Source organism: Uloborus diversus, chromosome 4, assembly GCF_026930045.1.
Source record: "Uloborus diversus isolate 005 chromosome 4, Udiv.v.3.1, whole genome shotgun sequence".
NCBI classification, from domain to species: Eukaryota; Metazoa; Arthropoda; class Arachnida; order Araneae; family Uloboridae; genus Uloborus; species Uloborus diversus.
Genome location: NC_072734.1, coordinates 36,078,082 through 36,103,404, shown reverse-complemented (window position 1 = coordinate 36,103,404; position 25,323 = coordinate 36,078,082). Strand labels below are relative to the sequence as shown.

The 25,323-nt window shown below is 31.6% G+C and overlaps 1 protein-coding gene across 1 annotated transcript in view; it reads left to right on the top strand.

Annotated features, from left to right (window-relative positions):
• The window catches only part of LOC129221617 (dolichyl-diphosphooligosaccharide--protein glycosyltransferase 48 kDa subunit-like), a 67,402-nt gene that overhangs the window by 33,875 nt on the left and 8,204 nt on the right, over positions 1-25,323 (top strand). The window contains exons 5-9 of the mRNA XM_054856138.1: positions 5,475-5,569; positions 5,801-5,894; positions 7,359-7,504; positions 10,107-10,254; positions 15,101-15,221. Coding sequence (XP_054712113.1) covers positions 5,475-5,569; positions 5,801-5,894; positions 7,359-7,504; positions 10,107-10,254; positions 15,101-15,221 — 604 coding nt within the window. The remainder of the gene's footprint in view (positions 1-5,474; positions 5,570-5,800; positions 5,895-7,358; positions 7,505-10,106; positions 10,255-15,100; positions 15,222-25,323) is intronic.

Below are 25,323 nucleotides of genomic sequence, written 5' to 3'. Positions count from 1 at the left end.
TTTCTTTTATAACTTGAAGTTTGCAAATTGTTTCCAGGTTTATTCATTAGACCTGAAAATTCCAAATTTTAGTTACTAGCCTGTAGCATGTAGACTCTTTCAGCTTACTGAACCCTTTTTTAACAAACATAACTGTTCTAGTAGCAAATGATGCCATAAAAAATGACTATAAATGGCTCCACTTAAAAGAAACAATATCTTTATAAACTTTCATCATTTAAAGCGTATTTTTCTTACTTAAATGTTAAAAATCATGCACGTCTATCGTTTACAAGTTGAATGCTGTGTATTTTTGGTAAATTTTTATGTGTTGCTTTGATGCCAAGCATCAGGCATAATATTAGCTTTTATCTGCAAAGCGACATTGTCCTTGGAATATGGGATGAAAAGCGTTGTTTAAAGCAAATAATCTTGATGCAGATAAGGGACTGAGAATAAGAAACAAAAGCAAATTTGTAGCATTAAAAGAGCTTCGTAAAAATTGAACTCGGGGGGGGGGGGGGGGGGGGGTCGCTTAATTTTCATCAATACCTCCATTTTCTGTTCTCACCATGTGTCAAGTTTTCAGGGGAAGTTGTAAATTCAAAAATAGCATTATTTAAATTTAAAAAAAAAAATTTGACTACACAATTGTCAAGGTTTTGGACACAACGGTAAAAACCATGGTAAATGTCGTGGTTTTTACCGTCCTGTCCAAAATTCTTGTGTCTGAAAGTGTCCAAAACTACATTTTTAGAGAAACTATTATGTGAAAAAATGTCAGAAAAATAACAAAATGTGTCAAAGCTTTGTTTCATAATGAATATTTATTCAATGGTGAACATTCAAGTATAAATGTAAATAACTTATAGAGCTGTTTCTAATCTAGTTATGTAGAAGTTTAATTCTTCATTTAAAATTTTCAAATTGTAGGCATGAGGTTTTTTTTTTTTTTTTTTTCATACTAGTAGCCAAGTTTTTTACATTTATGCATGTGTGCTAAAGAAAATGTTCAAAATATAGTGCAATAATTGACTTCAATGCAATAAAGGATGTTTTTTTGTAGTTACAGAATGTATTATATTAAAAAATGAGTTAAAAAAAGAAATTGCTGAAGTTTTAAAATATAAGTGCAAATATTTAATCACCAATTTATTGTTCTTAAATCTATGGTTAAAAAAGGAATTTTCAGTGAAACATCGTGTAAAACCTATATGCAAAAACCATTAAAAAACTTAAGCGCTTTCTTTATGCACCTAAATATTACACATTTAATAACATTCCTTTGAGCTATAAATGGAACTGAAATTAGTTGTCTTGATAGTGTTGTGAATTTCCCTTCATAACTCTACCAACTGTTATATAAGGAAGTATTTATGTAACACAGTTATTGGCAGTTGTTTTAAGTAAAGTAATTTTTAATGAACATTTTGGAAAAAATATCAAATACTCATTAAATCTTATTAATATTAATATTTATGCATTTCAAATATTGTGGTAAATACAAATTGATTAGATTACACCCCTTTAGCTTTAGCCTCCTTTTGGACAGTTTAAGACACTTTCGGACAGGTTTTGGACAATTTTGGATGGTAAAAACCACCTGTCCTAAACCCGTTTTGGACAGTCCGAAACCCAAGCCTGATTTGACATAAATATGGAAATCCTTATGTATGATGTATGAAATTTATGTATGAAAGGCAGTAATGAAATTTAATGGACGATGTGACAAGCAGTGTGCTTTATTTGGGGGATGGAAGAGACATCGTTTGCCAAAAGGTTTGGTTTTTTAATTGTAAAAATAATGCAAATGTAATGTAAATTGGTTTCAAACCACCTCTCTTTTGGAGAGTCCTCGTTTCTCCAAGACAAGTTCTCACTGGAGATGGAAAATTTTCAAATATTTTTATGCGGCGGAATTCAAGCTTTTTTCCTTGTTTTTCTTTCTCTGGAAAAAATGAAAAATTGAATTTTTCATATTAAAACATATTTAGTAGCTATATTTTCGCTGTAAACATTTTTAAAAATGTCAAATATTTAAAGATACAGTTGAGCCTGCTTATAATGGAACAACCAATTTGCCACAAAAAATTATTCTAATAAGTGGGATATTTAATTGTCTGGGATCAAAATAACAAATTACAATGTTGTGGTGCTCAGAAAATGTAATACATTATGCATGATATTGTTTTTATTGTTTTAACCAGTATTTTAATAAGCAGGCGTGACTGTATATACAATCCATGTTTTGTTATTTTGCCTTTTTGACGGAAAACATAAAACTTATATTATTAAAAAGTTTCCCCGTTTTTTTTTTTTCTTCAAAACACTAAAAGATATCTAATTGAGTCAAACTACCACTCAACCATTAATTTTAAGAACGATGTAATTTTAGAAAATTGCTAAATCAAAGGTCTTGTCAAAGTTGTTTTTTTTTCTTTCTTTTTTGTAAATTGTGAGATTTTACAGAAAATTGCTTTATTTATTAATTTATATTTTTATTAAGTTTGTTGCACATATTTATGTATATGGCTGTCAAATATGCATACACTTTAAACTTTAAATTATAGTACATTAAAATTTTAACTTAAATTTTTCCACTAATTGATATTATTCATATACTAACCTCTGTTCTGTGTATACATTTACACTTATGTAGCAGTAAGAAGCAAAGGGATATAAGTGCTAAAATTAAAAATTTGGAAATAACCATAACAAATGATGTTGAAACCTCTCCTCTTTTTGGGGACAAGAGATAGTACTAGTAACCCTGATAGATGCATCTATACCGCATAATTTAAAGAAGACTTTTTAGTGAAAGCTTTCCCAGGACTAGAACTTTTTTTAACGTATTTTACCCAAAACTAGAAAATGTCCACCTACATCCTTTTTTTTTTATCTCTACCTCTTATGAGAAACATAGTAAGTATTACTTTGGGTACAGGCAAAGTAAATCATTTTACAGCTTTCATCGTTAAAGTTATTGTTTTCATATGAGATACTGAACATAAAAAACATTTAAAAAAGCAATTTTGCTAAGAATATAAATATTGTAAATTTCTGAATACATAATTGCCTGCTAAATTTTGCAAGTTTCAATTTTTTCCCAACTGGAAATAACTACTTCATGTGTGTGTGGAGGGGGGGGGGGGAATTGAACTTCTGATTTTTGTTTTGTTCCCCCCCTGCCGACAGTTCCTTTCTCTAGTTTCCCCCAAATATTTCCCCCCTGCTATAACACTGGCGACAAATAGGTAGATTTTAGAAAATCAGCTTAAAGTTTATTTTTTCATTCACTCTTATTCTGTACTTAACATGATCAGTATTTTTGCAGTATGAGTTTAAGTATAAAATTTATTCTGTTGTAAGCTTTAGTTTTTTTTTTTTTTAATTTAATAATATTTTAATGAACAATAAAATGTCAACTTAAAGAAATAATTTTCTCTGTCAAAAAAAGAAAGTCTGCAGAGATATTTGGGCAGAAACATAAATGACTTCGAGTTTATCCGCGAAAAATTGAATACCTAAATTAAAACTTTAGCGTGAAAATAAAAACAAGTCATGTTAAAAATAATTATTTCACAGTTAAAACCATAGCTGCGGAGGCGGAGTCAGTCTCATTTTGGGATGTCAATCTCATTTTGGGAAGTCGGAGTCTAATGTCCAAGAATCGGAGTCAGTCATTTGTCCTCCGTGTATAAATTTTTGCCAAAACTACGAAGTCGGGGAGTCGGAGTCAGGTGCCCCTAAATTCTCGGAGTTGGAGTCTGGGGTTTGTCGCCAAGAGCTATTTCCAACAAAATTTGTTTGAAATAAATCCGCCTTCAAGTACGGAATCTGCATTGACTTTCAGTTTCCCCGTAAGTGCTAATGTTAAAGAATTTAAACTGTTCAAAATTGAACGGAAAATTGTTTAAATCAAAAAGATATTTTATGTACAAGTTTTTCATCAAAACCTTTTTCCTACAAAGTTTGAGGCAAATTCGCCTCACAGTTCGGAGTTACCTTGAATTTCCCCGTAGGCGCTAATGTTAAGTTTTTTTGAACTATTCAAAAATTGAACAAAAAATAGTTCAAATCAAAAAATGAAATATAGGAATAAGGTGTCCTCGCCGAGATCTTTCGAAAAAAAAAATTTGTTTGAATCGGACTCAAAAGTTATTAGGGGAGACAGACAGACCGACAGACATTTTTCCCCCATCTCAATACCCTACTTTCCAATTTTTAATTTTTCGATATTTATTCAATTAACTTTTTTATTCTTGACTTTTTGTTTTTTGTAATATTTTCAAGATGAATTAAGCCTTCTTCCATGCTTTTTTCGTCTTTCTCTGACTTTTACTGGGAAAGTAGACTAAAAAGTGACACATTTAATATTTAAAAGAGAAAATCTGTTAATCTTCAGGAATATCACTTTTCTGGTTCTTTGCTAAACTGTTTCTCATTCAATTTCTAAACCTGATTTTAACAAAAAAAAATCCCTAAATAGCAAGGAAATCAGTTCAAAATATTATTTGAATTAGTATATCAGAATTTTTAAAAAATGTTCAGCTTTAAATGGTGTAATAAAGTTGATGCAATACTTGAAGAATTATTTTCCTTTAAAAGCATTTTTTACTGAATGGATTTGTAAGTTCAAACCATGATTTTCTAAAGTAGATGTTAATGATTTTGTTCCCTAAATTAGTTGTATCATTAAGTCTGACTCATGCGCCCCCTCCCCCCCCCCAAATATCTTAGTTGATTTGTTTTCCAATAAATAATTTAACAATTTAAAATGTAGTAAAAATGTTTATAAGTGTTAATATTTGCCATTTTTAACACAGATTGAACTGTTTTAAATGTTTTGCATTTAAGTATATATGACTGTAATAAACTTTTTTTTTTTTAACTTCAACGCTTGAGTGTTCCCTACATTAAAATTACTATTAATCCTTGCACAATTTAGAAAATAAATAACAATGCAAAAATTAAAATGAGCTTTTTTTGTGTTACAATATTGGCTTACTATAGAATTTTGAAGTATTTTTACTAATATATTGCAGCGGAAATCTATTTTTCATGCAAACCAAAGTCAGTTGCAGTTTCTTTTGCTAAATTTGATGTGCAATAATGCACAGTAAACTAAAACATCTTATATTGGATTATGTTGGTTCTGAGACCATTTTCATCTAAAATAATCAAATTATTTGAAAAAAAAAAAAAAAAAAACATCACAGAGCCATCAACTACTGCTAAACTAATGGAAAAAAAGGGGTTTTCATAACAAGCCCATAGTGTTCCTGGTGTGGAATCGGTTTACTGTAAACCACTGCTGATTTTTCCCAGCAAATAGCAAGGCATCGAGTTCAGAAGGCTACATTGAGCCTTTAGACATTCATTTTTCATACCCATTGCCCATAATTTATTTCATTATACATTTGCTCTCTTTTTCATTACATTTTTTTCATAAATTATTATTTTCCTAATTTTTTTTTTTCTTTAAATCATTATAGCATACTTTGATTGTTGCTGATCCTAATAACTTAATAGATGCTACAACTGTTGTTGGCACTAAGAACATACCACCAATGCTTTTCAAAGGTGTTGGGTAAGTATCTTATATTCAGTATGTTATCGCCCTATAGCCAGGGCTAAGGCAGAAATACATGAAATACATTGCCAGCTCCGTCACTTATATGCCGGGCTGATGAGTGCTAATAAGCATGAAACTGCAGTCCTCGTCTGGAATTGACTGAGCTGGCAGTGTATTTCAAGTATCTTATAGTTGGTACTAATTTTGTTTTTAATTGAATACTCTATTTTGAACTTGATTTATTAGAATAATTTCGGATCAAGAAAATCCATTGATATTGGAAGTTCTATCTGCATCATCTACTGCTTACTGCTATAACCCTGACAATAAGGTTACTGAGGTAATGTATTTTACTTTTTTTTCCAGTTGAAATCTTTAAAATGTTTATGATATTGTTTTTTCTTTCCTCATATTGCAAGCGCACTCTAACAAGGCTTACTTTATTACTATTTTTTTTACTTATTTCTTCATTTATTGATTTGGCCTGCTAAAAACATCTACACACTCTTGAAGTAGTTAAATTTTTTTGGTTCTGAAAGTTTTAGTTCAACCAGCAGAAGAGCTATAAAATTTTCAGATATTTGGAAGGTGCAGGAAAAAAGTTTTTTCCCTGGGTTTTTTCAGAAAAAAATGGAAGTATTGCCTTTTTACCAATTAAAATGCAGTTTAATAGTTTTCTTACAAAACTTCAAAAGTGCTCAATATTAAAAAAGTATATTCTCTTTCTTTTATTTTTCCTTCATAGAAATATGTTAAAAACTTTTACTAAAACGCCTTTTTGTTTTCTGATGTCCAGTCTTAGATTTCTGAGTTCAAAACACCCACAATTATCGACATTCACCCAATTATCATTTGACAGTTAATTTTGTGATGGGTGTGATATTTCTAAATTGCTAAATCAAAATATTTCCACTTTTTGATGTTATTGATAGAATTCTGTCCTGTGTATACTTTTACTGTTCTTTGAGAGGAAAGTAGCAAAAATACTTTGGTTCATAAAGAATTTAAAAAACCTTACATGAAAAAAAAATCAAAGAAATCCACCAGATTGTAAATATTATAAATTTCTGAATAAATTATTTTTGGCAAACAAATTCAAAAAAATTCAATTTTTCCCTGATTTGATTTCAATAAACCCCTCTTTTTTTCGAAAAGCTTTTTTTCTAATGGCCATGCCCATCTACATGCATCAAATGAGAGTACATTAAAATTTTTACTTAAACATTTCTACTATTGATATTTTTGAGATACTATTTATGTTTTGTGTACTGTATTTACAGTGTAAATAAGAAAAATAGCAATTAATACTCGGGTATACAGTGAAATTAAATTATCTTACAGCTTGAATTACCAAAATGAATGTTTTCATGTGGGATATTGAACACAAACATTTAATCAAAAAAAAAAGCATTAGAATGTGAATATTATAAATTTCTGAAAATATAATTTTGTGCTAGAAATTTCAAAATTTCTAATTTTTCATAAGTGAAAAGAAATTGTATCCAGGGAAAAAACACCTTTTTCCCCTAAAGTTTCTGCCCCCCCCCCCCCCCCCCCCCCCCCCCCCCCCCCCCCCCCCCCCCCCCCCCCCCCCCACCGTGGTTATTCCCATCTTTATAACTAGCAGTTTTTTTCCCCAAAAAAATATGCCAAAACTGAACAAAAAAAAATCTCACAAAAAGACTACACAAAAGCAGGTTTGAGTCTATTCTCTCTTATATTCATATTTAATGTATAAATATTTATAATTGATTTATTTTAGTGTGGTCACTTCTCATATTAATGTTGTTTTTTTCCATCCTAGTATCCACATGCAGTTGGGAGGAACACTCTTCTTATTTCTGCTCTGCAAGCTCGCAACAATGCTCGAGTTGTCTTCTCAGGTTCTTTAGACTTTTTTAGTGATCATTTCTTCCAGTCGGGTGTTCAAAACGTTCATGGCAATCAAAAGTAAAGTTTGAAGTTATTTCTGAAACTTAAAATTATAATTATTATTAGAGCCTAGATTATATGCACTGATAAGTCTCTTAACTGCATAGAGAAAGTTTTACCCTGTCAAAATTATTCAAAAAATATCCTTCCTATTTTGTTACTAAGAGAAAAAAAAATACATATTAGAGCAATAAATCACATAAAATCATATGCATATTAGTTGATTTTACTGCAATAAATTACAATTTGTTCCTCATAATTTTTTCTAAAAAGTCATTGCCATTTATCGTTGGGTGTCATTTCAGAAGATTTCTTCTTATTGGCTACCAGATGAGCAGTATTCATTTCTGAGAAATAGTTTTCCATGGGTCACCTGAATTTTCCTACTTTGTGAAGAACAAAATGTTTGACTTTCTTAAAAGTTAAAAAAAAAACTAAAATCAAGTGAGAAGTGCAGTAACATGCTTTTATTTAGAATAATGCTGTTGCATATTATGGTGCATTTGCATATAATCCAGACTCTAATAACACATAGTAGATTTTTACTGCACAAGCAATCTGGTAAAATATCAGGAAATTGTTTAGCTGTACTCCACTTGTTAAGATTGGCTAGTGCTTAGTGAATAAGCAGGTTATTTGTTCAACTTGTTTAAGTGCGTCAATTTTTGCTAGATTTTTTAAATAGTTATATATATATATACTGACAATTTAAATGATACCTAAGGATCAGAGTGGAGATTTAGAAAGTTTAAGACACGATTTGGACAAAATTTTAGGCTTTAAATAACAAATATCAACAAACACAAATACCACTATTTTGAGCATATGAGTATGCTCCATTTTTGACAACTTTGTTATGGACCTGTGTCCCCCGTTTCACCAAAAAAAAAATAAAATAAATAAAAAAAAAAGCTGAACAGGGATTTTTTTTTACCTTAGAGAAAAATCTGGAGCTAGTCCTAAGTTTGTTTCATCGTAAAATATTTGTACATTGCAAATAATTAGTTCTTTTTTTTCTTCTTTTCGAAAGATCAATAGATATGTCTCCAGTAAAGATGAAATTGTAGCTTTTTGAAATAAAGAATTTTTGGACTTAAACTAAGACCAACAATTACTAGTTTCGCACCCTAGCTCTGGTGCTCACTCCTGAATTCAAATTTTACAAAGTGTCATCATAAGGGTGGCATATACTCTCATATTTTAAAGAATACAAATTCACTCAGAAACATACAGTTGCCTCTTTAACCCATTTGCCTGTTTAAAAAAAGAATCTAGATTAAACATCTTGTAAAAAATAATCTAAAAACAGAACTAAGTAACAATCATAATAAGAAATAATACAAATTATTTCAATAAAAATTCTTATAATTAAAAGCTTTTTAAGCTAATGATTATGAAGTGGGGAAATGTATCTGTTGCTTCTAATAACTCTTGAGGGAACTACTCTGAAAAGCGCAAAACATTTTTGTTTTCATTGTTCAATAGTGCTCACTGATTATACATACAATAACATAATTTGTATTTGCATATTTATATATCGCTTATTTGAAATTAGAGTGCCACTATACGAAGAAATGAAATTTTACAGAAGAAGCGTTTGAAGTTTAACTCTTTAGGAAATTTTCTGTAAGAAAAGTAAATTTGCTGTGCTCTCCTTTAATATTAGAACGAAAAATCTCACCATTTTCCAAAGAAGGTAACGGCATTTAAAGCCTTTTAAGCAAAAAAAAATTAAAAATTTTCGTTTTGTGACACTCTTTTTTCAAACGTGCAATATACTGAAAATTTGCATGTGGGCTCTCAACTTTTTCAGAAAAAAAAAAATTGTCCTTTTTATTTTTAATTTATGTGTTCTCATTGAAAAAAATCTTACAAGAATTGATGGTTGAAACAATATTGCTATTTTTTACTTCCTTTTTCCTTTTCACAGTGTGTAATGTAGTATTAAGTCTTATATGCAATACTTTTCTCCATACCATAGCATTTATTGTAGTGCTTTAAGATTGCCTTCTTGTTTACATTGAAAAGTATGTCCCTGATAAAGTAGCTACTATTGTTAATAATAAAGTGACTTAGAAGCCAACTGGGCACCGCCTAAAAATTTAAATTTTCATGGCTTCCGTTTGCCCACATCTTAATATATAAAAGTTGTATGCGACTATCTATCTAGGTCGTCGCTACTCCTGGTGAATCACAGAAAACTGAGCAAAGAAACAGGTTTCGATGTATTCATAATTTTCTTGGCTACATGTTTAGCTATGTGGCATAGCTGTGCAACTTTTATTAGCAAATTCCAATCTCTGGAAATCATTTTACATTCAATTAAAGAAATATTCTCAAGATCTAATATGTTCCCAGAAAATTTCTGTACACATCTTACAAAATCCATATATATATATATATATAAGACTGGAAATTAATTTTAGGCTTAAATAAAACTTTGGGAAAAAAATCTTATGAGCACTAAATGCTTTGATTTAGTAATTTTTTTATTGAAAATGCGTTATTTAAAATATGATTTCCTTCTTTTAAAATGCAATCCTTTTTTTCTTGTCTTAACATAATTTTGAGTAGTATATTTTAGTCTTTCAATAAAATAATTTAAAAAAATCGATTTTAGGTTTGAAAAGTCTGGTAATGAAGCAGCCGCAAAAGCTCTGACTCAATGGGTGTTTAAGGAGACTGGTGTGTTACGAGCTGGAAATATTACTCATCACAAAAAAGGAGAATCATCGCCTCCTGAAGCTTATACTATCTTGGATGAAGTTGTAAGTGCAAATGTATATTTTCTGTGTGAATGTTGTAAAAGTCCCATGCTCCCTAAAGACTTCTTATAAATTTTTGAATTTGATTTTTTCGACTCTGGTCTCTGAAATAATGAAATGTTTAACACAGTCCATGAAAAGTTCTTCAAACTGACTCGTATTCTATAAGTATTTTGATTTGTCGGATATTATTAGTAATACTTTAATTTCTTTGTTTCATACAGCTGATGATCTTAATATTTTTGCATCTGTATTTAGAATTGTATTTTTTTTTTTACTTTCAATTATTATTAAACTTTATTAAGATAACTTTTAAATAAAATTTGTTTAATTTTCATTATTAAAACTTGAATTCAGAAATTTTGAATTGAAATTCTATGATCATTTTGAGTGCAGAGTTTCAAATGTACCCCACACTTACAAATGTTACATATTGAACCCTTAGAACAGGAATATAAATGGAGGGAGTTAGTCTAATCATTTGCTTAGCAAAAGCTAAGGCTATGACTCCAAGTCACGTTGTAATGTTTTCATCTCTCGCATAAACTAATGTGACCAGACTTCCCGCTTTTTGTCTAAGTGTCCCGCTTTGTCGAAAAACTCCCGCTTTTTTTGTTTAAATTCTGTCACAAAAGAAATATAACATACAATCTAGATTTTTTAACCGCTTTTTCAATTTTTTGCTGTCAGTAAACGTAAGAACGGCATGTTAAATGTTATTCTTTGATGTTTAATACGCTGAACTACCTCCACCATGTGTCATTGTGATTGTAACTGTTACACGTTGTATGATTATCGTAATTTTACGAGATGGGTAAACGTAAAAGCCTGTGGGAAAAAAACTACTCTACACCCCCCCCCCCCCCCCCCCCCCCCCCCCCCCCCGTCATGTGTCCTGATTTTTAGCTTGAAAAGTCTGGTCACATTAGCGTAAACACAACAAGAAAATTCATAGAATCTAAGAGACGTTTAATACATCAAATATTTACAGCTGTTTTACAATAATTTTATATTACAAGATATTTGTGAACTTCGAGAGCCCATCATATCTCCTCTTTGACCTACTTAAGTTCCCTTATGTATAGGGATCGTTTGACGAGGAATGCACCCCTGTTTACATCAGTCAGACAATGTTGACAAAAATGCGTAAAGATATTTTCCTTCTGTGCTGTATTAGGTTTCAAACTGCGTTGACAGGGTGGTTGAAAAATATTCGTTATAGTGTCACAGACATCATCTCATTTCAAACGGTGAAGTTTATTTGCACAACAAAATGTCCAGCTCCGGCTAGAATTCAGCTATTCCGAAACCTTTATTGCAAGCATTTCACAGGAAAGGAAAGTTAAGCCGTATTTTTACATTTGATCCAAGACTTATCCAGCTTTTATTCTGGTGATAGATATAAAACACCAGCCTAACGTTTTTTTCTCACGATGAGTGTTGGTCTGGGAAAAAATTTCTAGATTGACCCCACACATTGAATTGAAATAGCAAATAACTGAAGGAATTGCGTTGGTATAACGTGACTGAACAATGACGAATGGTTGGCACGTTTTGTGTGAAACTAGCGAAAGAAACCTCTTTTCTTCCAATGCTTTGCTTTAAAATCTATCATGTGATTTGAGGTCTTGTTTTCATGAATGAAAGTCTTCACTCCCTCCATTTTATCTCTTCTCAATGATTGAACCAAACAAAATTTAATTGAAAAATGCTTAGTCTTAAAGTATTTTGAATGTTAATCTTACTGCTTTTATTTTCTAACATAAAAATCAGCTGTTTTTCCTCCTGTTTTTCAAACTAAAATCTACTGCTTACGTTTCTTGCAAAAATTGTAATATTAATGTGTTTTCATCTTTTAGATATGTGTGGTACTCCCGATTTTAAAATCAGGGAAATTTTTTGGAGCTAAATCAGTGAATATCAGGGAGCTTTTTTTTCCAGGATTTTGTTACCACCATGTTTATGCATCCAGAATCATGTTTTACTATGCTCTTTCAATCACTACTTATTTTTAAACATAATTCGGTAATATACTAAGGTATTGTTTCTGGTCAATAGATAATCCTTTTTTCCACTATGCCCTTATCTCTTCTACCTCCAAATAAATAAACTATTTCCAATTGAGACCACAGGATTAAGGGGGGGGGAGGGACCAGTTTAGGAGATGAGATTTTTAGTGTTTTTCATGAATTGTTTTAACAAGGAAAGAATAATCAGAATTTGTTCAAACTTAGAGGATATTTTATTCATTTTTTGAAGCACACTTTAATTTTTTCGAGTCGTTTCCACCACAAATAATGGAGGTAGAAGCTGCTGTCCATGGGCGTTTGCCATCAGAGCTTGTTGCTGGTAGGAATTATGGAAGCCACTTTTTATCTATAATCATTAATTTTTCTTTCTCTTTAACAACATATTTCCTAAGAATATGAACCTAATTGTGATCAAAAAAGTTGAAAACTGCATGTTTTTGAGGTGTTGGATTGTACTATCATGTTTTCTACCATTGTTTTTCACATTTCTTGCATTATTTATTTATTTTTTAAATAATATCTTCCCAGAGTTAGGTTCATATAGATTATAATTGAACAAAAATTATTCACACAAATTTTCAAAATGATTAGTCAATAATTCTTTGAGCTATAATGCCCACCAGTTGAAAAAAAGTTGTTTTGGGAAAAACAAGTTTATAACTGCTGTGAACATTTTCAAATCTCCATAATCCTCCACTACTCATAGCATCGGAACAAATTTGAATTTGTCACTGAAGTTTTGGCAACAAATTCTTGAATAGTTTTACTTACATTTTATATCATAAAAAAAAAATTGTATTTTTTGACCCATTTATACTGGTTCCCCTCTTAAGAAGCTTTAGCGTGTTCCGTTTGTTTCTAATGGGACTGCATATTTGTTCCTCATCATTTGCAGACTTGCATTCTCTAGAAACTGGTATCCATGGTTTGTTTGGTTTTTTTAAATAAAAAATGCAGGAATATTGTTTTTTTGAAAGTATTATTATTTTTGTTTTTAGCTCTGTGCAAAAAATCCCTGAAGACAGTAATTCAACTTTCCATGATCAAGAAACTTTCAGCCACACTTTGTCCCTGATACTTAAAGCAGAAATTAATTTTTTTTTCAAAGAATGTGATGTGTGTTAGATTTTTTCCTTATAGAAATTTTGTGAATGTTCATTTTGAGTAGCAATACATTTGAAACTAAATTATTATTTCTAAATATTTCATTGCATATTTTAGAACTTAAGTAGAAAATTGTTATGCAGCTCAAAATTATTGAAAATGTACAAATTAATTAATAATGAGTTTGTTACTTTTGACATAAAAATAGCATTCTTCGTATTTATTTTGTTATGATTCTGGTAGAAATCTTACACAAATATTGTGAGATTTTGCCACTTTAATGCAAGTATTATATACAGGAGAGCCATCAAATGTGGCAACCATGAATGATTAAAAAAAAAACTAAACCTAGTAGTCTGTAATAGTTGGAGAATTTGTCTGGATAATTTTTTTGAAACTGAATTAATTCAAGCTGTTAAGAATGACTCCACAGCCAATTTTATGGCTGTTTTGCCCATACTTGAATCTTTTTATTTTTTGTGTAGCATATTTAACCTTGAAGAACATGGATGGTTTCAAGTAACGTAAGAACACGGTTGGCGTACTCTGTATGCCATCATATTTTAAAGCTTAACTGTCAATTTTTAAAGATTTTCCTATTCAGTACAAAGGTCTAGTAATGTTATAGTAGTAAGAAGTAGTAAAGATCTAATTGAGCGAACAGACAAACACAATTTAAATGGTTTTGATCACAATAGGTTAAAAAATGATAACTTTTATTTTGCAAATTTCACAATATAAAATTTAAAAAAAAAGTATACATATAAAGGATATTTAAGTCAGAGAGACAACTCGTTGGCATTTGTTGAACAATTATTGCATCTTTCGCAATTGTATTGTTATTTTTATATGCTTTTTGCATACAAAACTGTCACATTCACATGTGGTGTCTATAAAAAATAATCAAAAGGAACAGAAAAAAAGGCAACTTTCTACTTTAATCACAAGAATGACACTGAATGGACCTTAGAAAAAAGGAAAAAGGGTAAATAATGGTGTTGGTCAAGTGACTATTCTAAAATTCACAGCTGCTTTATCACTGAGTGTCTATAAAAAATAATCAAAAAGAACAAAAGAAAGGGCAACTTTCTACTTTAATCACAAGTATGTCACTGAACGGACCTTGGAAAAAGGATAAATAGTGGTGTTGGTCAAGTGACTATTCTAAAATTCACAGCTGCTTTATCGTTGAGTGGCGTACTGGGTACGCTGTCCATGTCCTTAGAGGTTAAAGGAATATGTCATGACGTTATTGTTAATGGTTAAGTAATTATATCAATTTAGCCTTAAATTCATTAACTAATACAATAACCTATACAATTTTGCCACAACTGCATATAAAGTCAAAAACAAAATGGCCAGTTCTGAATAGAATGAGTTTTTAAAAAAAAGGGGGGGGGGGGGCAGAATCCTTAGATATTTTGGTTACTTGGGTTGCTCAGTTTCTTGTATTCCGGGTTGATGAGCTTTTACGGTAATATGATGATAAGCGATTATTTTTTTAAAATACTATGAAGAATTTTACAAATTTGATGGAGTTATTTTGAATTGAATAAATGCTAATGATTTTGTGATGGTGCAGTATAAATTATAATGTTTGATAAAAAAAAATTTTGTGAATTAATTTAAGCTGTTTTGTGAATGACTTGACATGCACGAAGTTATACATGTAAAATTTTTATTTGGGTTTGTGAAGATTGTTATGTATTGTACAGGTTTATGAAATTGAAGTTGAAATACTTAAGGATGGCTTATGGGTTCCTTTCGATGCAACAGATTTGCAATTGGAGTTTGTTAGAATTGATCCTTTTGTCAGAACTTCATTGAAAAAGAAAGGTATGTATACAAAATAAAAAACAAAGGAAGTTTTTTTTTTGACTAAAAAATACTGTTTGTACAATTTGGAGCAAATTTTTATAGTGCAACCTTAAGAACTAACCATAAATCTTGTCCCATGATGAACAGAAAACCATTTTTCATGAATTTCTGTTAGTGTGTATATTTTTAAAAATATTTTATGCATCTTGAAAAATTTTTATAGGTATTTTATAAGTTGAGGTAATGAAAGGTCTTAAAAATTCAATTTTTCAAAAGTACAAAAAATTCATAATTGCAGTATATTGCTGATTCCGCGAGGCAGGTTATCTATGGTCTTTCACACTTTCAGTGTTTTCTCGGCGATGATTGACTGAATGCAGTAAATGTAAAAATTTTAGATTGATAAGTGCAAAATAATTTTTTAGATATTCCTATTTCTTCTCCCTCCCTTTCAATGACATCAAACCATGATAGGTCACCAAATCTTGGCTTGTTGAAACCCGAATGTTGGACCTACCATACTTGTTGCTTACACGACTAGTTGAAATCCAGTTTTAGATCAACATTACTTATGTGAGTAAACAAATGACTGACCAGTTTTGTTACAAAAAATTCTGTTTCCTTTCCCTATACCTTTTAATACTTCAATGCATATTTATTTAATAATTTTCATTTTTTTTAATTTCATCAAAAGGAAAATTGTAATTAAAACGACTCTTTCTGGTGTAAATTTTTATTAATACTTACACTCAGTAATAAATCTACAGCCAATGCTCGAGTAATACTCCTAACATCATCAACAATGAAACTCGTGCCATGGCTTGATAATTCGGTAATATGTTTTGATAATGTTCAAAATGCAGGGGAAAGAGTTTTTGTGACAAGACTAAACTGGAACTGTTTTACTGGTAAGACTCATTTCAGGGAAATGAAGAAAAGAAAAAGTGGTCAACAATGAACGCTATCTGCTGGAGTTTAGGGTTAATCAACTGGAGTTAGGGTTAAAGTTTCAACTCTCAAAATATCACCAAACAGGCTTTTGCTTTGTTCAAATGTAGAAGCAATTTCCACCCGGACGGGTGATTTTCTAGTTCTGGAGTAAACCTATGATTGCTGAACTGTCTCCAAGGCCCTACTTAACCGGTAAACCACATTCGTGGTAGTTAAGGGAACCCTTGGAGTGTAATATAATACATACGTTTTTGTTGTAACCTAACTCAATCTGTTTCAATTAATCTGTTTGCATGATTTGCTTGTGTATGTGTGTAATCTATTTGCCATAATGAGCAACGCTTTTTTAGCTTGCAACATACATTTTTTGCATTCACTGTTATTGATTTCAGCTGTAGTTTAAGTGAAATAGTTGCATGCTAACATTGATTTTTTAAAGCTAGTATATATACTTAGGGCATAAAACTGGTCAGTTAAAGTCAGTATTTTAAAAATTGGTCAGTGTTAGTCGGTGTTTACCGAATTTAGTCAGTCAAGTCAGTTTTTTTGTGAATTTACGAAATAATTTACTTTATGATAGTATTCACTATCAGTTTTGTTTTCATTTTCTGATAAACTTTAAAAAACGCCAAAAAAGCAATCAATTGCTAAGATAGCAGCCCAACTTCACCAACCTGGTAGTCTGTTTTACTTGATAAAAATCTTTGCTATTCTTTTATTGGATTGGGATGATTTAGTCTAGTTTTATGAAAAACCTAGCCCCTCCCCCCTCCCCTTGATATTGTACATATTCTTTGAAACCCCTTTTCCTGTTTTTGCCTAAAGTACAAGGTAAGATGAAGATTTTTTTCGAGCAATAAGATATACATGACAGCTACATTTGTGTACAATATCGAGATGAGTAAAAATGTGTTATATTTAAATTCTTATTTTAATGTGTTGCCTTTAACTTTCATCGAAAGTTCTTGCAGCATAAGTAAACTTACACCTTGTCCCAAAAATTTAGACACAAACATAAAATACAATAAAAATATGAATGGGGTAGGATATTTAATTTCATATTTGTATACTAATAATAACCAGTATGTAAAGCACAAGGTAAGTTTAATTTATTAGAAAAAACATCATCCTTGGCATAGAAGTTTTTAGGGGTAGGGGGTTGTTTTTCTCATTTGGGGGGAAGAGATCCTTTGCAATATTTAGAGGGTGTGAGCTTAGGGGGATGGACCCCCTGCATCATGTGATGAATTTATTTAGAAAAACAGAAAATAGGGTATCCCATTATTTTGACACATTTTAGCATAGGCAAGTGGTGCACCAAAAAAACTGGAGGGTCAAAGGTAAGGGTTGTAAGGGGGCGGCATCCCTAAAGCTTTCTTTTTTTGTAAAATTAGGCTTCATTTTTCAATGTTAGTGTTACTTTACTGATTGAAATACCTCTAAAAGTATCGAACCTTGCCTCAAAAATTGGGACAGATGGACACCATAAACTTCCCCCTTCCAATTAAAAGTTACATTCGTATGAATTAGCATAAGAAAAGTCCGTTTATATTTGTACTTTTTAGTCTTTACTTTTGTGAAAAAATATTAACCCACTCAGTAAAAAAACCACTTTTCAATTGATTGCTAATTTTTTACTCTGAAAAGAGGGGGTTGGGGGTAAGGATATTTTATTTTTGAAAGTGAAGGGGCGGTTGCCTCCCTTACGAGCCGCCTATGCTTTTTAATTTATAAATAATATTTCAGGTTGAGAAACTCAGTGACAAATGTTAATAGGAACTTGTGATTCTGTTTCCCCTAATTCAAATATGCGGTTTTCCATTGAATGTATCAAGTTTTGCATTACCTATGGTGCATTACCTATCATAATGGTTTCATGCTTGGTCTCTCACTCCTTTAAGGTCCTTGGTCAAAAAATATTGGCTTCAAATTTCATATAAGTCAAAAAAAAGTGCCAAATTAGCTTCACATTATGTTGCTGCACATTATAAACAAAGCTAGTATCTATTTTACTAAGCATGATATTTTTTTTTTTTTTTTTTTTTGCGCCAAAGTTTGTTATATTTTTAAAATTTTAGTCAGTATTTAGTCAGTATTTTACAAATTTTGGTCAGTAAAGTCAGTATTTTTGACCCTACAAACAGTTTTACCCCCTGTATACTGTTGTTGGGGCAAATGTAACCTGGCAGCATTGTGAAAGTTACATAAATCCATTACCAGGCTGTCAGGTTAGGTTTGCCCAGGGATGTGCGTAGAGTTTTAGCGGCCCTGTGCAAAATTTGTTTTAATTGTTGATAAATAATTCTCTTCCAAAACATAACCCGCTGTAGTGTCACCCAGCTGTATAATTTAGTTCGAGATTTTTATAAGTAATATTACAAAATTAATGTTAAAAATATGACACAAAATATGGTTGCAAAGAAAACTTTTGGAATATCCGAAAGAGATGTAGTTGATGAAATAAAGACGGGTATCCAATTTGCATTATTTTCAGCCCGGGGGGGGGGGGGGGGGGTATGAAATTGAAATCAAACTTAAGAATAATGTTCGAAAAAAGAATGAAAAATTTCGACTTTTTCTACCTTTTCACTTTTTTTACTACTAGCAAATATAGAAGAGTCATTCCATGTCAAGTGACCTAGGGTCCCCATTCGGCCATCTACGATTTTTATGAAATTTTACAGAGGAGTATGAGAGATGCCATTGAAACTAACCTATGCAAATTTTCAGCTTCCTAGATCCAAATTCTGTGGATCTAGGATCTCCGAAAACTGTAAGCCAAAATGGCGGATCAACTTTTTGCGCTAAACTGCCAAGTTTAGACTAAGTTTACAGAAAATTTTATCACACTGGAAGCCTGAAGTTTTAGGGGCTTAAAGTACAATTAGCTGTCAATACATTCAAGTATTTTTGGAAATTTAAGCTCATTAGATTTTTTATAGCACACATGTAAACTCGTGAAAAAGCGCCACGGGGAAATTATTCCTGGATTTTAGGCTGTGTTAAAATCTGAACAAAAATAATTCAAAGGCTGGTACTTCGTGATTACATTGTAAAATACTTGTTTTTTAATGGGTTACAGTTTCAGAGCTTAAATATCTATTTTCTAAAAGATATTGTCATTCAAAGTGGCTATCAAAACTGTTCCAAGTGAAAAATAGCTTATTTTCAAAGTTTGTCACCTCGCATCTTCTTTTCGTTAATACAAGGAACAGATTTTTTTCCTTTCAAAATAAGTTTTCTTCGATGGTGTTCTTTCAAATAAGGATTGAAAAATGATTTTGAAATTCTGTCTGTTGTAACGAACTGCCAGGTTTAAGTTCATATTACGGGAAATTTTATCACACTGGAAGCCTGAAATTTTAGTAGCTCAAAGTAATTTTGGTTGTCAATACGTTCTAGTATTTTCATGAATTTCAGTTCATTGACTTTTGTGTAGCACACATAAAAAGTCGTAAGAGAAACACAGTGGAGAAACTTTTTCCTGGATTTTAGAATGTCATAAATTTTGAACAAAAATGATTCAAAAGCTCTTACTTTGTAATTCTATTGTCAACATACGTGCTTTTAATGGGTTATAAACGCAGAGCATAAATATTGATTTTCTAAAAGATATTGGCATCCAAAGTGTTGGCCCTCGGGAAAAGGACCAACGGATGTGGAATGGTAAGCTTGGGAGAAATGAAGCAATGGAAACTGAATTTCAATTTAAACAACATTTTATTTAAAACATATGTATATGTGTAAATAGGAAAAACAAACATTCAACATTTATAAAATCAAATCCCCATTAACAAATTAAATATATTTCCCCCCAACATACATCAACAAGAAATATCACCTTATTCATTTTCTCTAAATTTCAGTTCTAAAACGTCCTCAATAAACAACCCTAAACAGCATGCCACATTTCCAAGAAAAAACTATTGGAAAAATTTCATACCCTTGTAAGTCCACTCACAAGCACTTGGCACACAAAACATGAAGGCCACATCCTAAAAGGATGAACTGTTGAAAAAAACCACACGTCCACTCGTAGACGACAGACCATCCTCTGTCAATGGGCACTGCATTCCAGGCACACCCATACCACAGTAGAGGATTCCTCACCATATGCAGTACAGGAAATTATTTACCTGGTTTCTTTGCCAAACAGGAGAACATTCAGTAGTAGAGTCTCTTAGAGGTCACCTCACCATTCGAAGAAATGCCTCACCCTACACTGAACCCGTACGGTCCGACCAGCTCGGAACCTAGGATGAGCAGCTTCGGTCCTCCGGTCCTGTTAAGCCTATTTCAACACATCAACTCTTTCTTTCTAATTTATATTTTTCACAAAACTGCCTTCCAAACCTAGGGTACTGTTTCAGAACTTATCCTGCACTACTAGCAGGCAAAACGAATTTAATTTTCACATTTCTTGAATAAACTTCCACGTCCCCTGCGTGGACAAATCAACCAGAGCTCACACGCTCACATCAAAACAAACCGTCTGCAGAACGGAAGCAAATCATAAGAGATCGATTGATCGATTGACTTTCTATTTAAACTATCACTGTTTCCCCGACGCAATGACGTGACGTCATCAAAATTTGCATCTACTGCCTCTCAAAGCAACTCAACACAGTTACTATTTTAACTGTTGCTATTTTACATTATCTTCTTTACTGCTTTCAGCAGAAAGATCCTCAACTCTGAATTCTGACGTCACGTCCGCCGATGGGCGAAACATGTGATTGACTTGTTGGGTGTTTAGTCACTTGGGGATTTCATACGTCCGCCAGATAATTTACGTCTTTTAAAACCGGGAATCTAATTTTCTCGGATAGGTTTGAATTTACAGGTAAGTTTGAAACAATTTAAAATACAGTCAAGCTTTTTTTTACGAATCTCTCCAAGAGCCAAATAATAGCTTTTGCCAACACAAAGTGGCTGTCACAATAGGGAAGTTTTCGATTTTTCAATTTTATTTTTATATGATAGAGTAACATGTATGAACATCATAGGTGGAAAAATTTTTGCGATACGATAAGTAGTTTTTTTTTAATTAATTTTTAAAGTTCAAGCGCCTGTGACGTCAGATGGCATAGGAAGTGACGTCCGATAGGAGAGAAACGCTAGCGAACCGGTTCCCATGTCATGGGAGAAATCGAAGAACGTGCATTCGACTTCGAAGATGAAACGTAAAAGGCTTATCTCCTCGCGTTTCTGGAACATTAAACCTCTCATCCTCTCGGAAATATTCGAATATCACCATTAATATTATTTGAGGAAGATTATTTAGATTGTGCTTTAACGAATCCGGCCTCCATAGTGTGTTCAAAAGGATTATTGAATTTCTAAAAAATAAAAATATCAACGCGCTCAAAATGTCCCTAGCGAAAACAAGGGATCTTCGGCGGAAGGCTGCACATTCGCGCCCTGTGACGTAGGCTCGTGACGTTTCAGAAGAGCGCACTTTTGCGCGTGGATTTTTAAAAATTCATTAAAAATCAACCACTGTGTTTTAAAATTCGGCGATGATGAATTTTTTAGTTTTGAGGGTCAATTAACAATATGCAATAGCCAAAATATGAACATTTAATAGGTTGCAACTTCCCTATTGTTCACATGAAAAATAGCCTATTTTTAATGCGCTGTAGCTCAAGTTAGTCCCATTGCATCTTCTTTTCATTGGTACCATTAGAAAGAAGATATTTTTTTTCACACAGAAATATTGTAATATTTTAGCAGCCTTGTGCGACCGCACAGCTTGCCACCCCTAAACACGGACCTGGGTTTGCCCCAAGTAAAGCACTGGTTTTAACTTATTTGTGTGTCATCCAGGAAATTTGCTTATGTGCGGCAACCATGCCACCTTATACCATGGATAATCAGAAGTTCACTGTACTTGCTCATTTCTGCATTGACTAACCGTATAGTATTTCCCCTAAATTTAGTGGCAACCTAAGCACGCCTGCTAAGTTTTAGACAGTGAGTTTAGGATTATGCATTTTGTTAAAATTGCAATGGGAACTTTGAGGGACAGTTATGTCAAGGTTATTCGTAACTCCAACAAACTATAGGGGGCGCTGCAGTCACTGTCTAATGGCGAATGAAAAAACTAAAACAAACACACGCTGTAACGCATAAATTGATTCTAAACTTAGGAAATGAGAGTAATTTTTGTTCGCATGCATGATTTTTTTGTTCTTTATTCATTTGAAAAGATTTTTCAAAGTCTTTTGGTTATTCTGACCCATGTAGAAAGAGATTAGAAATCAAAAGGTATTACGAAAATAAAAAATTAATGCAGAACACACAGTAAGTTGTTCTGAAGTAGCCATTTCCACGATGTTGAATTCGAAATTTAACAATTCTTGATGAAACTACATTTTTATTGTAGCCATATGAACACTATAAATATTTCATGTAAATAAACCAAAAGAGGTTATCAAAAGAGGAAGACGAAAGTTCTTTGTTTTGTTTGGCTAGCGCTAATTGTTTTACATTCGGTTTCATATGTTTCTAATTTCTGAATTATGATTTAATTCTGTCATGCATCATCAATAAAATTCGCACGGATACATAGCGGTAGTTTTCTTTTTAATTGATCTTCCATTATTTCTTTAAACTTATCGAATTCTGTTACCTTTCTAACATTTTAATCCACACAGGATAAAAAATAAAAATGGTAAACAACTGACATGCAAAATCTCGCCAATTGTTCTCCGCACGCACAATACTAAAACTATAACCCTAAACTAAAATACCACTAGTTTGGCGATGAAAATTCTCAGCGTTAAACATTTTTCATTCTGTTCTACGATAATATATTCAAGAAAATATTTTGCATACTATTCTTCTTTTGAGCTTAAGATTTAAAAAGAAAAAAAAACATTCTTTCAAATTCACACAAAACAATAAAAAAAAATTACCTGACATAAAGTTATCCTCTTCGGAAAAAAAAAATGCTTCGAATAGACTTGCAAATGCGAAGTTTGTTAATCCAGAATTTTCTTGTGTTTAAGACATTATGGCATTCCATTTACGACAGTCAACTCACTTTTTAGAGGGAAATAATGAAAACTAACATTATTTTGAGGAGCTCGAGAATACAATTAAGGAACAAAACACTTTCTGTTGCTGAAAGCAATCCAAGACACATCAAATGCGTTAATAAATACTCATAACAAACTGCCTAGGTTTACGTCAACAGACATACGTGGAACGCCATGTTTTAGTTTTTCCGGCAGTTATGTAAATCACCGCAAGGTAGCGTATTCGAGCGCTGGAGTTCCGATTTCTTTTATATGCAAAGATTGAAAAATAAGTTTACTATGGAGTATAATTCAATAATTCAAAAGACATTTTAAATTTGAATATTTAAGTAAAATTCTTTGCCTTTTTATTTATGAATTTTATATTTAAAAAAAATAACTGACAAATCATTTAGTAAACATTAAAAAAATTTTTGTCTATAAAAAGTATACCTTAAAGATATCAACATAGCACCTCGAATTAAGTGGAACCTTGGACTTTTGAGGCTTGGATTTTCGAGACTCTACTGTATCTTAATTGAGGCAAACCTAAACTGACAGTGTTGAAATGTTGTAGTTAGGATCTGTGTAGCCTTCATAATGCTGCCAGGTTAGGTTTGCCCCAACTGTATGTGTGCTTCTTGTAGTTTATAGTTTATTAAATATTGCTTCTCTTGGTTATTTTTTTTTATTAGTGCTAACCGAGCTCCATCCTTAAATTATTAGTGTCACTTAGTCTATTATACGTTTCATGTAATATTTATGTATGGGGCATTACAGTTTTTGTAACTCACACAATTTTTCACTTCACATATGGGCAGTTCTCAAAAGGTGGGAACAAAAAAGTTAACTTTGAGCAATTTCAAAAATTTTCAAATTTGACATCAATTTTGCTTTTATTCTATAGTATGCATACCTAGAACACAATATATGAACATGAAAAGACAGCAGGTATTTGTAAAAATTGTTAATTAGCAAATTAAATCAGCAGTCTGTAGGTAACAGATTTTGGACATTGTTGTCCTGTAGGTAACGGATTTTGGACATCATCGTAATGTAAGTTTTAAGATAATTTTTGACAATTGTTAATCTGATTTTTAACATTTCCAATGAAAATTTTATTTACTACTTTTTGAATTTTGCAATTTAATAATAAAGAGGATATTAATGAAGTACTTGAATGGCTATACATACCGCTCATTACATATAATAAAGTTTTGGAATGATTTTGAAGAAGTTGATGAAAGGTAAAAAAATGCTTCAAATTAAAAATAATACAAATATAAAAAGTGACATCATCAGTTTTAATAATAAATATTTTTTCTAATGTCATAAGAATTAAAACGATGGCTAAAAAAAATTATTGAAAAAAGAAATTCGTATTTCTATTTGGAGATTGTTAAATTATGTTTCCAAAAGAAAGAAGAGAAAAAAAAATTCTAAAATAATAAAAGCAGGGGGGGGGGGGGGGGGGAATGCTAGCGCAGGTGATAACGTCGCCAAAACTGGTGCAGTGACGATAAATTACATTTGTCAAACTGGAATTCCCCTCTGGTAACCTTTAGCTTATCGATACTGTGTTGTCGCCAACGGAGGTTTGCTTGGCGATTTTAGTGCAAAATGGCTTTCGTTGCGATCATAACCAGCCATGTTTCCACTGTAATTTATGTATTGTTCAATGTGTAACGTATTAATTATGCAAAATACCGATGGATTAAAGAAGATAACATTATAATAACCTTTTTTATTGAGGTTAGAAGACAGTAAATCATCTAAAAATTATGACTAAACGGACAGAATTATCGGCGTCAAGATCGTAACACCATTTGTACATCTTGCATGTATGTTTAAGAAAAATTACTTTTCTTCTAAGATACTGCATAAAAGCTTATGAAAACACTTTTAAACAATTAAAAATTGATTCTGAGGATCGATAAATACCTTTAAAACGAAAACATCATATACTTAGTTCTCAAAAAATAGCATTGTAAAGATCGTAACTTTTGGACATGCATCAAATTTCAAACTTACTTTTTTCTAAAATCGTTTACAAAGTAAATAATCTGTCTTTACTTTTGTTATTTGTGTAAAATATTAACAAAAAATTATTCAGTGTAAGATTCATGCCTTTAATTTTTTTTTTTTTTTTT